This window comes from Bombina bombina, chromosome 4, assembly GCF_027579735.1.
Source record: "Bombina bombina isolate aBomBom1 chromosome 4, aBomBom1.pri, whole genome shotgun sequence".
NCBI lineage: Eukaryota > Metazoa > Chordata > Amphibia > Anura > Bombinatoridae > Bombina > Bombina bombina.
This window is the reverse complement of record NC_069502.1, coordinates 724,414,024-724,428,782: the sequence shown is the minus strand read 5'-3', so window position 1 is coordinate 724,428,782 and position 14,759 is coordinate 724,414,024. Positions and strand designations below refer to the sequence as shown.

At 32.8% G+C, this 14,759-nt stretch overlaps 1 protein-coding gene across 6 annotated transcripts in view; it reads left to right on the top strand.

The window, feature by feature from the left end:
* QKI (QKI, KH domain containing RNA binding) overlaps window positions 1-12,050 on the top strand; it is a 226,529-nt gene extending 214,479 nt beyond the window's left edge. For 3 of the 6 annotated variants that reach the window (XM_053710925.1, XM_053710924.1, XM_053710926.1), the window contains exons 8-9: window positions 1,932-2,006; window positions 5,913-12,050. In XM_053710925.1, the coding sequence (XP_053566900.1) occupies window positions 1,932-2,006; window positions 5,913-5,929 (92 nt within the window). In that variant the 3' untranslated portion in view covers window positions 5,930-12,050. Of the gene's footprint in view, window positions 1-1,058; window positions 5,296-5,912 lie in introns of those variants that run through there. The other 3 variants (XR_008402061.1, XR_008402060.1, XM_053710927.1) reach the window with 2 other exon arrangements.
* The last annotated feature ends 2,709 nt before the right edge of the window (window positions 12,051-14,759 follow it).

Sequence of the window (14,759 nt, the reverse complement as noted above, 5' to 3'; positions counted from 1 at the left end):
ATTGAAGTGTAGAACTAAAAGGGAAGACATTCTATTAAATAGCTTATTTAAAAAAAATTAAAAAAAATTAACTCTTGTGGCAGCAGATTTGTTTCCTGCTTTTTTTTTATTGTTTTTATTTATTTGGGAAAATAATTGACATTAAAAGGACAGGAAACAATTTTTTCTTTCATTATTCAGAAAGAGCATGCCATTTTAAACTAAGCTCAGGAGCCTGCTCATATCTGGAGCACTATATAGCAGCAGTTTTGCAAGAAAGTTATATATTTGCAAGAGCACTAAATGGCAGAACTATATCCTGTCATGTAGTGCTCCAGATACCTACCTAGGTTTTTCTTCAACAAAGAATACCATGGGAACAAAGCAAATTTGATAAAATTGTATGCTCAGACTGAATCATAAAAGCAATTTTTTGCCTTTCATATTCATTTACCTCTGTGGCCCTTATTAGTTGTTAGGTGTTGAAACTAAAATCTTCAGTAATAACTCTTTAACACTTACATTAGTGCCTAACTTAATAAACTGTTTAAAGGTTTTAAGTTATTGTTATTCTGTGGAGTGGTTTCATTAAATTGATTTTGTTTCTGCACTCCCCTTAGTAACTACTGGTAACTTTTTTTTATATTTATATTTTATATTTTAATTATTATTATAAATTTAAGTTAATATATACCATCAATAAAGCATATGAAAAAAATAAATAGAATTGTATCCAATGTTTGTGATATTTTTTATGTTAGTCCAAAGTTTAAATATTAAAATTATTATTGGTACATAAGGCTTTAATTAAAATTAAATAAAAAAATAAATAAATTAAAAGATTCAACTCAGCATAACAGATATGAGTAAACTTTTAAACGGGTTGAATTACTTCCTAGGAATATGAAAGTGATTATTTTCATAATTTAGATTCTAATCACATATAATATAACATCTGATAGCCCTGCTACTTTTCAAATTGTATGACTCAATATATAATACATTCTTCCAATTTATTTGATTTTTAGCTAAGATAAATTTGTTAACTAATTTTTCCGTTCCCATTCTTTTGTCTTCAGGTATGGCTTTCCCAACAAAAGGCTAAGAATTCAAGAAAGTTGTCTTAACTGAACCCTCACCACATCTGAATCCTAACAATTGCATAGTTTCAGCAGTCTGAAAAAGAAAACAAAACAAAAAAACTTTCTGAAAGAACTTTGCCTAGCAGTCAGTGACTTACTTGCACTTATTTCTTCTTATTTTGCACATAAACATATTTTATGTTGATCAATATTTGATTTAGTCTATACCTTGAGACAGTGGTAGTTATAAGTGAGTGTACAGTAGAATACTGACTGCTACGTTTCTTCTTCAGCGTGCTTTACTAATCACTTAATTCATGTGGTTCCTACTTACTGACTTAAGGTTTTCAAACCGTGGATAAATAATGCAAATAATTTAAGCTTAAAACATAAACTGGAAGTGAACTTAATTGTAACATATGTCAGTATTACAATGGCATTATTTTGTCCTACTGCAAGTAAAGCACTTCATTGAATATGTGACTAGTAAAGCTTTATATTGCTTGGGTCTTACAGATTTCAAGAAATACTGTTCTTGAGTGGCAAATGGATGAATTATGTTCCAATTCAGTGCCAAGGTGCTTGAAGATTATATCCTTGCCCAGCACATGCACTGACGGAATAAACCAGTTAAGGCCAGAGATGTGATATTAATTGCAATATTAATCTGCACATGTCAACTCCATAAATAGCAAGGGTTCAAACTACCGTGCCTTAACTTGTTTTCTTAACGAAGAAGAAAAAAAATGAAGCTTTTGTAGCAAACCATCATGTAAATCCAATTTTTGATGAAACCTGCTATTAATTGTGTCAGATTTGTTTATGAATGTTTGTTTTCTAACTATGTCTTGGTAATTGCAATTTAACTAGGTGCGGTGGCTACTAAGGTTCGAAGGCATGATATGCGGGTCCATCCTTACCAAAGGATTGTGACCGCAGACCGAGGTTAGTTTAGTTCTGCAGTTCTTGTTTTGAGAAATGCTTTGACTGTAAAATGACCTTTGCATCACCACATGAAATGCATACAGTGCAGATTAGAAGGTATTTCTATGTATTAAAGGGACATTAAATTAAATGGTTTATTTTTTTATTTTTATGAAGACGAGTTCTAGTCCACCAATATAAGCTGTAGGAGTTATTCTTAACGACCAGTGAGAAATGTGTCTAGTTTATCAGTTGTGCTAGTTTTACCATGCTTTATTGTTCTTATTTTAGTTTAATGTCCCTTTACGACATTCATATATCCTTACCTATATATCTTAAGGTGAGCTGTATGAACTCTGCTACTATGATTTGAGTTGTAAATCTATGAAAAGTGGCCCATATAATGTCAATTTATAATTTTGATATGAGCTGCTATTATGTTGTTGGCCTACAGATTGTATGCTAGGTGTTGCAAAGTGAGACAGATATATGTATAACTGAAAGAAGGAAATGAATGAATGCCTCTGTGGTCTGAAGGAAACTGAAGATTTGCTTTCCTATAGCCTTCATAGAAAACATCTAAAACATACTTGTGGCCATTAAATGCCACATTTAACTTTAATGAATCTGATGCATATTGGAAAGCCATACATTTTGTCTAATTTCCATTGTCATAAATAATTATAAAATGTCCAATTTTCTATAAGAAAAAATCCCTTTGATCAGCATTTTAAAGAAGTGTGGAAAAGCAAACTTCATTGTTTCTCTTAGACTTCAAAAATTGCCACCCGGTATTTTATCTGTTTAATGACTGTAACATAGTAAGAATACTGATGGTTTGGATTAAAATAAAATATACATATATAGCTTAAAAATATATATATATAACTATTCATTGGGACACATTGTAAATTTATGGTGTCATATTCAGTCTAAATATTCATGATAAATTGTCATAATTAGAGATAATTTTGGTTATTGTTGTTTGAACAATGTAGAAACAGTTATTCATAAACCTGCAGTCACCTGCTTTTTTATTTTTCAACTTGGTTGTAAGCTTCTTTAAAGGAACACTAAATCCAATTTTTTTTCTTTCATGATTCAGATAGAGCATGCAATTTTAAGCAACTTTCTAATTTACTCCTATTGTCAATTTTTCTTTGTTCTCTTGCTAATTTTATGTGAAAATGCAGGAATCTAAGCTACGGAGCCGGCCCATTTTTGGTTCAGAACTCTAGATATAACTTGCTGATTGGCTACATTTAGCCACCAATCAGCAAGCGCTGCCCAGGTGCTGAACAAAAATGGGCCAGCTCTTAAACTTACATTCCTGCTTTTTCAAATACAGATAGCGAAGAAAAATTGCCAATAGGAGTAAATTAGAAAGTTGCTTAAAATTGCATGCTCTGTCTGAATCATGAAAAGAAAATTATGTTTAGTGTCCTTTTGCAGCCATTGAAAAGTGTAGTAACGGTTGTGTAATTTGTGTTATGTGCTGAGAAGATCATTATGTTTTTAAACATAATAGAAAATATAGCATTCTGATTTGTTTACATTTAATAATGGCCTCCTTTTTATACAGCTTTCTATGCCCCAGTGTGTCCTCAAAATATTAGTTATTTATTCGTAGGTGAAAATTTCAGCATAAGTTAACAATGTGTGCCCAGTTGAAATATAATTTCTTTAATTCCAAAACATCTGCTTTCTTCAATGTTAACATTTTTTTTTTATTATTCAAACACAATAAGAGTTTATAAGTATATTGAGCCTATGATAAATTGTTTTTTTTTTATTTTAAGCTATTTAAATTATTTTTACTGTACTACTGTTTTCGCTCACTTTAATGTTCTACTTTGCTTGCATTGTAAACATCTTAAAAACCTATATTTAAAAATGAAATTTAAGACCGTAAACCATTCACAATGCAAAATGTTCCATTTACAACTGCCCTTTAATGTATGAAAGGTGGTTATTTGAATAGGTATTCATTCCTACCTTGCAATATATAGTTCACACTGACCTTATTGTAAACCATAAATTGTTATGCACAGTTTTTGAATCTGTGTGTACTGTTGACAGCCACTGGCTTTGCAGAGGACAGTTCACAGGTCAGTCATTATATGAAGTAGTTTCCTGACCTGCGGAAGCTTGTGCGTGCACACTTTGCCACTCAACCTTTAAAAGTTGTCAGCAATAACTTTGTAACAAATTCACTTAAATATAATATTTTAATCCAAAATCTAGTGCATTGGTATGTACAATGTACCTTGAAGGACACCTTCATATGTGCCTTCATATTATATACTCTACATGTGGTAACTATACACCACATACATATTTATATAGTTCTTTTTGTTCTGCTTGATCCCAAGCAATATTATTAATAAGCACCCCAGTTCTTAATAAGAACATATGGGGCATACATGCATTTTAAACTTTTTTTTTTTCCTACATTGGATGGAAAATCTGGACGTATGCCTTGATAAAAGATGCATACCTTCCTTTGTTTTGTTTTTCCCTATGTGAAGTTGACCAAGGCTTGATGTATTGGTCTTTAAGACTAAGCTATCTGTGAACATACTGGATTTCATTTTTCGAAATGCCACAAATCTGAGTTTGCACTGAATTATCTCACCTTCATCTCCTCTGCTTTAGTCAAAATGGCAACAGTACAGAAATAAAGCAAATCAAAACCTCAGAATATGTAATGAAGCTGTTGAATAAGTCTTAAATATATTATACTACTGTTAAGTGGACCAAGTTTAGCGAAGGAAAATGTGAGAATGACAGGGGAAGGAAATACTCAAGAATACTGGGAATGATAACTTTCCACTTGAGAACTTTGTTTTACTGTATTATTTTTTTTTAAAGAGAAAATAGTATTTACAGATGGTGTTAGAAATATAAAAAAAAAATATAAAGCAGGAATGTATATGAAATGTCAGATTTTATTGTATTTGCAGAGTATTAGCTTTGAAATTAAAGAGGGCTGTCTGTAGTTATAAAAAATGCTTTATTAGTGTCTTGTTAGATTTTTTTTATGTACTTCAAAATTTTTAAGTCTAGAATAAAAAGGCAGGACTTTTACAGTGTTTACATACAAACTGCATTTTATAAGTGTCCTATATGTGTAAATTAGTATTTTCAACTGGAAATGCTGTCAGTAGCAATAGATTTTAGCCGTTCCTGGTTCACATGATGATGCCTACTGTGCTAAACCAGAGTTTAGTATTGCTTTGTATCATGAGGCCAAGATATTTTGTGTTTGTAAATAGAACAATAAGCAATAAAGATTTATTGAACAAAACAATCTTGTTTGGCCCATAGTTGATATAAATGATTTTTTTATTTTTATTTTATTTATTTTTTTTATTTTTTTTTGGAAGACTCAATTCTTTAGATCCATCACTTTAACCGCCAGTTAATAATCACATCATCATTATTAATAATAGTTGCTTCAATGCTTGCACCATTGGGGAGTACTAATGCTTAATAGCAGTCAGATACTGATTGTGTGCACTGACTGTTGTCTTAAATCTCTCTGAGTTTCAAGCTGATTCATTGTTTTAGTTTTTTTTCTTCAATTTCCGACTGCTACTAACCATTAGACCTTAGTTGTGTTTTATTTCCATTTTTATTTCTTCCTGTTAACCAGTTAATGGGTGTGGGCTCCTTCACACATCTAAATCATGGTACTTGGTAACATGATTTTGTTGCATTCTGTAGATGGTGTCAATCAGTATGTCAGTATTAAACATGCTTGTTTTTTTTTTTTTTATTAGTTGTGATTAGTTTTTTTCATGTTGTCATTAAGCAGTCACTAGCTGAAACTAATCTCTTCTCTATCTTTTCTTTCTTTTGTTTTTTTTATTTATTTTTTTGTTTTTATTTGTTTTGTTTATTTTTATTTTATTTCTAACCACCCAGCCGCCACCGGCAACTAACCTATGACCTTCTGACCTCTGAACTCTTCACCCAATGATGACCTGACCATGCCTGCCTGCTGATCAGTTAACTGGTAATCGCCTCTGCTTGTCTGTCTTCAGTGCAGCGAGCTGAGGCACTTGTCCGTTCGTCTTACCATCTAACAAAAAGACACACAGAAATATAATTTTCTTCCAACTCAGCATTTTTTTATTCTCCCCCCTTCCCTTGATTGGGTGAAAGTGATTCTAGTATCTGCACTGAATTGTAGCAAAGCAATAAGGTCCAATTCAGCCCTCCGCACTGATCATCCTTTTGTGTCCTAACCAAACGAACGGTATAAAGGCCTCACCTACAGTACTGGCGAGACAGCTGATCCTCAACTACCGATGACAGAGGCAGTTACTGTGAGAGACTTCTAGGAATCTTTTTTTTGTTTTTCTCTCGTATAGTGAAGTTAAAAGCTATCTCTGAATGTACTGTGTTGTGATGATGCATAATGCATGAACCTATTTGGTCAGGGGTTTCACTGGGGAAGTTATTTAACAAAAAAGGTATTCAAAATATAACATACTGTTTTGTCACTACACTGCCCTTCTGGGGTAGAAGTTGTAATCTTTTTATTTTCTTTATGATATTGCCTGCCAAATTTGTTATATTACGATGGGTGCCATGAAAAAATGTTGATTTACAATTTTTTAATCTGTTAAGAAAAAAAAAAAATATATATATATAAAAATATGAAACTTCTTTAACTCACACATGGGTTGTGATGCAATTAATGGAAATATTAGTCTCCAAGCCTGGAATAAGGTACATGCATTATGTATCACTTTACTGGGCAAACTGTTCAAATATTTTTTAGACCTCCCTGTATAGAAAAAATACATTAAGGATGTAAAAGCCATGCTTGCCTATTTGCTGTATAATTGTAATGAAATTGTAGATAAGTGTAGTGCATTGAAACAAATGAACAAAAAAGTAGATAATTTTACTATACAAGGGTGCTGGTGCAGAAAAAAAAATATATTTTTGGAAATGTAGCATTTTATACTTTAAATTATTATAAAAAAAAAAAAAAAAAGAAAAAAAAAAAAAGAACAAAGAAACCCTTTATTGCATCAAATGATTTTTGTTTGTTTTTTTTCCTTTTCGGTGGTAGTCAAGAAATAAGACCAAAAGAGCCTTTTTGTCCTTTTTTTTTTTTTTTTTTTTATTAATTTTTTTAAATTTTATTATTATTATTGGAATAAGTCAAAAGAAAGTGCCTTATTTTTCCTCATGGTCATTTAATCCAATGTCATAAAGAACATTTTGTTTTTTAATAATCGTTTCTGGGTTGATGGAGCCTGCAGCCTGTTGCAAAGCAATACTAAGGGGGTCTAAAGTAGTTTCAGAAAAAAAGCCAAGCCAGTTAATGCCAGTCGCCCAGTACAGTATATTTAAAAATACTTGAGTGAAGAAATGTTGACATTTGAATACGCCAGGTCTTTGTCATTTTTTTTTTTTTTTTTAAGCGACAACCAGCAGCTACAATTTGACCTACTTTAAAAAAAATTCAGGCATGCACCTATATATATATATATATATATATATATATATATATATATATCCTTAAGGTGCATCAAAATCTCAAGTTAGCAATATTTATAGACTATTTAAAAAATAAATTTAAATAAATCCTTTTATTGTTGTAGTTATCAAGACAATTGTTGCCTCCTAAAATGCTTGTGTGAAAAAAAGCATATTCTAGCTCCAAATAAGCTGACTGTAATTTCAACCTTCTAGTTATTCAGTTCCATTTATTATTTTCACTTACAATTGTGATAAAGATCTGGTTATTGCCTTTATTTTCACCCTTGTCAACGCTTCCCTCAGTTGTTTAAGATTTCCCTTTCAAAGGTCAGCAGTTAGCCCAGAGCGCTTATTTTTCAACCACCTTTGTGGTCACCACATTCACCATTATGTCTCACTCAAATTATCAATTAATTTACTATGCAACAGACATTCATCTTTTTCTATTCAGCAGCAGTAGCTTTTATTTACGGTGCCACCAGCTTTGTCTTCCTGTTAAATTTGTATTTTGTCCTTTAAATTTTTATTTTTTTGCAAGAACCCCCCCCCTTTTTTTTTTTGAGTGGTTAGATCAAATCTGCGACACTCAAGCATTTAGAGAGATATCTTTGAATATAAGCAACCAGTATTTGATCCAGTTTCATCTCATCTATGATAAACCTGGACATTTTTAGATGTTTTTGAAAGGATTTTTTAATTTTTGAGAGTGGTGAAATTCTGTAAGTCTATTGAATAGACGTGTGACACTTAGACGTGTTTGGTATGAACAAACTTAGGAAACACAGTAAAGTTAAAAAAATAAATAAAAAAAAAATAAAAAAAATTAAAAAAACAAAACAAATGGGTCAACATTAAAAAAGCATGACATTTGAAATCTCTGAATGCCTTTTTGTTCTCAGTATTATCATTTTTATGTTTTTATTCTTTATTATTAAAATAGCTAGGTTTTTTTCAGTCTTTTATTTTTCTTTTGACAGTATTATGTATTTTTTTTGTTTTTATTCTAAAGAATGGGTAGATGGGAGTGTCGCTGGTGTATAACCGTGCAAGATGACATGTATTTGTCTATTCTTTATAACCTTAGTAGTTTCATGCTATGTATGTATCATAACCAACCTATTGCCTAAAAGAACCTGTAAGATAATGTATTTACAGCCATTGTTACAAGTTTATAATGTATTTTTCTATCTTGTTTTATATGTATGTTATATAACATTCAAAGGAATTTTTTTCCTGATTTGAGAAAAGGATACAAAAAAATGCAAAACCCACAATTTTTTGATAACTGAAAATTGCCAATTGTTTTGCAGTACTTTATTATATTGGGAGTGTTGTCTTTCTTGGCTTTTAGTTAGCTACTGGATGACTTCATTAAACATATTGGGTTTTAGTTGGGTTTTTACATGGCTTGCATTTTAATTCTTTGGTTCTTTGCTGTTTCTATTAACCCCATAGCATTATTTTAATAAATGTTATAATACCAAGATACTAACTCTGGACTTTGTCTGTTCATTAACATTGTGTGTTTTCATTACAATAAGATATGTAAAGACAACAAGAATGTACAGTCTTGAGTTTCTGGACTAACCCTGAAGAGCGTGACCACAGATAACCCAGCGTTAATTGTTTTAATATTGTTTGTCGGCTGATATTCTGCACACTACTATTAAAATAGCTTTGGTCAATCTGGCCGTCTGCCATGGCAATGTGTGCCAGTAGAGATGGGAACAAAATAGCCTTTACACAAAGTGTAGAGTCTTGCCACTTGCCTTTTCAGCATCTGCATTACTAATGCCACACTTTCCTCCTTTTTGTTCTTCAAATAATCATCTCTTGCAAATGGGCATTGAGCCTCCATGTTTCCTCAGCAATAACATAAACTCACAGTAGTGCTTCTAAATCCAGTTTGATTCTATACTGATATTGTATAATATGATCTTTTTTTTTTTATCTGACACAGTGTTACATTTTTTTTTTATCCACAGTTATCGCAAAGTTACACAAATACATTTTTTTTTCTTATTTCATATTGATCATGTAAATTTAGGCAGAGTCAACATGATACTACTGTACTAACTGGAATGTGTACCCTGCAATAAGAAGATTTCTATAAATCAGAAGAAGGTATAGACACTTCCAAAGCAATATTTTAAAAATGATATATTTTATTATTTTTATATATACACATACATTTTAAGGTTTTCAACTATAGCTGTACATTTTCACATTGTAGCGATCACCCCAACCTACAGTTGAGATTATTTTTATTTATTTTTAACTCTAAATATTTTAATTCTGTTAATGTATTAAATATACATTACCTACTCCTCACTACAAAGGGTTAACAAACACTGGCATGACGTCAATCTGCAGTTTACATTTTATTTATTTATTTTAATTCTTATAACACTATGCTCATAATTTAAATACACACAATAATCACATTTTGTGTCCTTCAGATGAGGCTTTATACTTAATGTACAGCATAATTATCAGGTCACTGCAATAGTTAGTCTGTGATAAAGTACCTAATGAATTTTTGAGTTCCAAATAGCTTATAACCAAATCTCTTAAAGGGTTGTAGAAGTACTGATTCAAGGCGATCTCCAAGCAAAGGAAAGTCTACATTTTCACATTATTGCAATTTAAAATAATGGAGTAGTCACTAGATACAGGCTTTTCAATTTTTTAACTTGCATGAGTTCAAAGTTTAAGGATATTTATCTTTATACAGGTAGGTCACTAAGTGCTTTGGCTACATATTTTATATGCACACTTTTTCTTACACTAAGATCCTTAAAGGGACCGTCTACTCCAGAATTGTTATTGTTTAAAAATATAGAAAATCCCCTTATTACCCATTCTCCAGTTTTGTGTAACCAACACAGTTATATTAATATACTTTTTACATGTGTGATTACATTGTATTTTAGACTCTGCAGACTGTCCCCTTATTTCAGTTCTTTTCCCATACTTGCATTTTAGCCAATCAGTGCTGACTCATAAATTACTCCACGGGGGTGAACACAATGGTATCTATATGGCCCACATGAACAAGCGCTATCTAGCTGGGAAAAACTGTCAAAATGCACTGAGATAAGAGGCAGCCTTCAAGGGCTTAGAAATTAGCATGCGAGCCTACCTAGGTTTCAACAAAATAATGAGAACAAAGCAAATTTGATTATAAAAGTAATTTGGAAAGTTGTTTAAAATTGCATGCCCTATCTGAATCATGAAAGTTTAATTTTGACTAGATTGTCCCTTTAAAAAAGTGACCTGTTGTTGCTTTTGAAGACAAAAGTGTGACAGTCCTGCTGTAGAGATCCTGTCATTATCTAGTTTGATGTAGAAACATTGGTATAGCTGTGTGTTGCAGCTGCTGCTGCAAGATGCACAAAAGGTTTAGCTTGTGGGCATTAAACACATTGTGACATTTTCTTATGGTATGTTTATTATATATATTTCTATTTGATTTTATATTCTTAACTTTAAAATTATTTGTATAATGTTAGTAAACATTCAAAACCTCTAACATTTAAGACTCCTATTTTGTGATCTATAAAAAGACAACCAAAGTTAAATCTTTAAAGGGATACTGAACCCAAATGTTTTTCTTTCATGATTCAGATAGAGCATGCAACTTTCTAATTTACTCCTATTATCAATTTTTCTTCGTTCTCTTGGTATCTTTATTTTATGAATGTAAGCATAGGAGCCGGCCCATCTTTGATTCAGCACCTGGGTAGCGCTGGCTGATTGCTGGCTAAATGTAGCCACCAATCCGCAAGCGCTATCCAGTGAACTGAACCAGAATAAAGATACCAAGAGAACAAAGAAACGTTGATAATAAGAGTAAATTAGAAAGTTACTTAAAATTGCATGCTCTATCTGACTCATGAAATACACTTTAGGTTCATTATCCCTTTAACAACAAGGTCACATATTTAGAAACTACAATATAAGGAAAAAAAAGTTAAATGGAAGAATATCCAATGAACACTAACAGATTCGTTCACTAGTCACACAGGGTTGTGATCATATGGGGAGGAAACAAATAGAAAATCGAAATAAGATATAGTGTTTTTTTATACATGTATATTTGTTCAAGCACTGTTACTATGATCAAATCATTCTTAGTTTAGGTTTAAGAATGTATATTTAGAGCAACAGAAGACCTGTTTTTATTTCAGATGAAATACCTTCTTTTTTTTTATTCTGAGTAACTGGATCCAGGGAGTACATGAATGAAAATAAATTTAAAATAGGAAATCCAGGGAATAATGACAGCCATTTTCCCCCCTTAAATCAACAGTAAGTGGCAATTAAAATGCTTGGTGCTTTCTGTCAATGGGGAGAAATGTATGTATAATTTTTTTTTGGTAAAATCCACAGTTCAGTGTGCTTTATTTATTACATATTTATTGTAAAAGTACAAATAAATGACTCGCTTGTACAAACAACTTGTACTTATTTGCAGTTATTCCATTAATGTTTTCATGACATGATTTCCTGTTCAAGTAGTAAAGTATTTAAAATAAAAGAATACACCCAGTCACTGGCACCGGACTTGATATCTGTGTGAGATTTGTATTTATATTTTTGATGTGTATGCATGCATTCACTACAGCTCTAACAACAATTAAAATATAAGATGCAAAATAAGTAGTAATTTGAGTAATATAGTTACAGTTGTGCTCATAAGTTTACATACCCTGGCAGAATTTGATTTCTTAGCCATTTTTCATAGAATATGAATGATAACAAAAAAACTTTTCTTTCACTCATGGTTAGTGTTTGGCTGAAGCCATTTATTAACAATCAACTGTGTTTACGCTTTTTAAATCATAAGGACAACAGAAACTACCCAAATGACCCTGATCAAAAGTTTACATACCCTGGTGATTTTGGCCTGATGACATGCACACAAGTTGACACAAAGGGGTTTGAATGGCTATTAAAGGTAACCATCCTCACCTGTAATCTGTTTGCTCGTAATTAGTGTGTGCGTATAAAATGTCATTGAGTTTCTGGACTCCTGACATACCCTTGCATCTTTCATCCAGTGCTGCACTGACATTTCTGGATTCTGAGTCATGGGGAAAGCTAACAAATTGTCAAAGGATCTGCGGGAAAAGGTAGTTGAACTGTATAAAACAGGAAAGGGATATAAAAAGATATCCAAGAAATTGAGAATGCCAATCAGCAGTGTTCAAACTCTAATCAAGAAGTGGAAAATTAGGGTTTCTGTTGAAATCAAACAACGATCAGGTACACCAACTAAACTTTCAGCCACAACTGTCAGGAAAATTGTTCGGGATGCAAAGAAAAACCCACAAATAACTTCAGGTGCAGGACTCTGAAAACATGTAGTGTGGCTGTTTCAAGATGCACAATAAGGAGGCACTTAAAGAAAGATGGGCCGCATGGTTCAGTCGCCAGAAGAAAGCCATTACTACGAAAATGCCACAAAGTATCCCGCTTACAATATGCCAAACAGCACAGAGACGACCTTTAAACCTTCTGACACAGTCATTTGGAGTGATGAGACCAACATTTAGCTTTTTGGCCACAACCATAAATGCTACATTTGGAGAGGAGTCAACAAGGCCTATGATAAAAGGTACACCATTCCTACTGTGAAACACGGAGGTGGATCACTGATGTTTTGGGGATGTGTGCGCTACAAAGGCACAGGAAATTTGGTCAGAATTGATGGCAAGATGAATGCAGTATTTTATCAAAAAATACTGGAGGAAAATTTGCATTCATCAGCCCAGAAACTGCGCATTTGACGTACTTGGACATTCCAACATGACAATGATCCTAAACACGAGGTCGAGTCGACCTGTCCATGGCTACAACAGAATAAAGTGAAGGTTCTGGAGTGGCCATCTCAGTCTCCTGACCTCAATATCATTGAGACACTCTGGGGAGATCTCAAATGTGCAGTTCATGCAAGACAGCCCAAGAATTTACAGGCGATATGAGGTAAATCAATAGCCGCAACAGCCGGAGTCCTGATGAAAATGCTAGTCGCAAAATGTTGTCGTTATCAAAGGGAGACAACCTGATGGTGAGGTCACACTAAGAACAAGTCGAAAGAGCAGAAACCAATCCACAAAACGATAAACACAAAAGGATACAGCTGTACAACAGGTCTTCAAAAAATATGTCAAAGTTTATTTAGAACATGTACCAAACATATAGGCACATACCAAGGCAGACAGATGGAACAAAAAGGCAGGCTGAAGTGTTTTGCGCCCCCTAGTGGCGCTTAATCATAGACTTCATTCTATGTCTGATTAAGAACCACTAGGGGGCGCCTAACGCGTCAGACTGCCTTTTTGTTTCATCTGTCTGCCTTGGTATGTGCCTATATGTTTGGTACATGTTCTAAATAAACTGATGTATTTTTGAAGACCCGTTGTGCAGCCTTATCCTTTAGTGCAAGAATTCAAAGGAACTGCAGGATTTTTGCAAAGAAGAATGGGCAGCTTTACCATCTGAGAAGATAAAGAACCTTATCCACAAATACCACAAAAGACTTCAAGCTGTCCTTAATATTAAAGGGGGCAATACATGGTATTAAGAACTGGGGTATGTAAACTTTTGATCAGGGTCATTTGTGTAGGTTCTGTTATTATTTAAAAAGATTAAACACAGTTGATTGATAATAAATGGCTTCAGCCAAACACTAACCATGAGTGAAAGAAAAGTTTTAGTGCTATTCATATTCTCTGAAAATGGCCAAGAAATCATAAATTCTGCCAGGGTATGTAAACATATGAGCACAATTGTATAAGCATGCTATTAAGGATATTGTTAACCATGGTAAATGTTGATTCTTTTTTTATTATGCACTTTATAACTGTTGAAATCTGTATTTATGGATCCTGCAAGTCAACAAGTTCCTGGTCCGTTGCTGAACTGGAAGCTCTACTCTTTCTTGAAGTCACAGCAGAAATAGATGGGCTTTTATTGTTTTACCATTGAAAACACACAAACAAAAATGAGAGCTGTTACAGCCCAGTTTTAGGACTCGGGGGGGGGGGGGGGGGGGTGTTCAATATACTTGCTGGAAGAAGTTGACTTATTACAAATCCAATTTATTCTAAATAGTAACTATAAAGGTAAAAATGTTACTCTGAGTGCATGCTGACTTTTAATGCCTGTATATGCTCTATGAACCTGATCTGCTGAAACAAAATTTGTACTGAAGTCAGAAAAAAATATTTAGTTCGAATCCCTAAAGGTTTTGAAGATGAGTAAGGATCT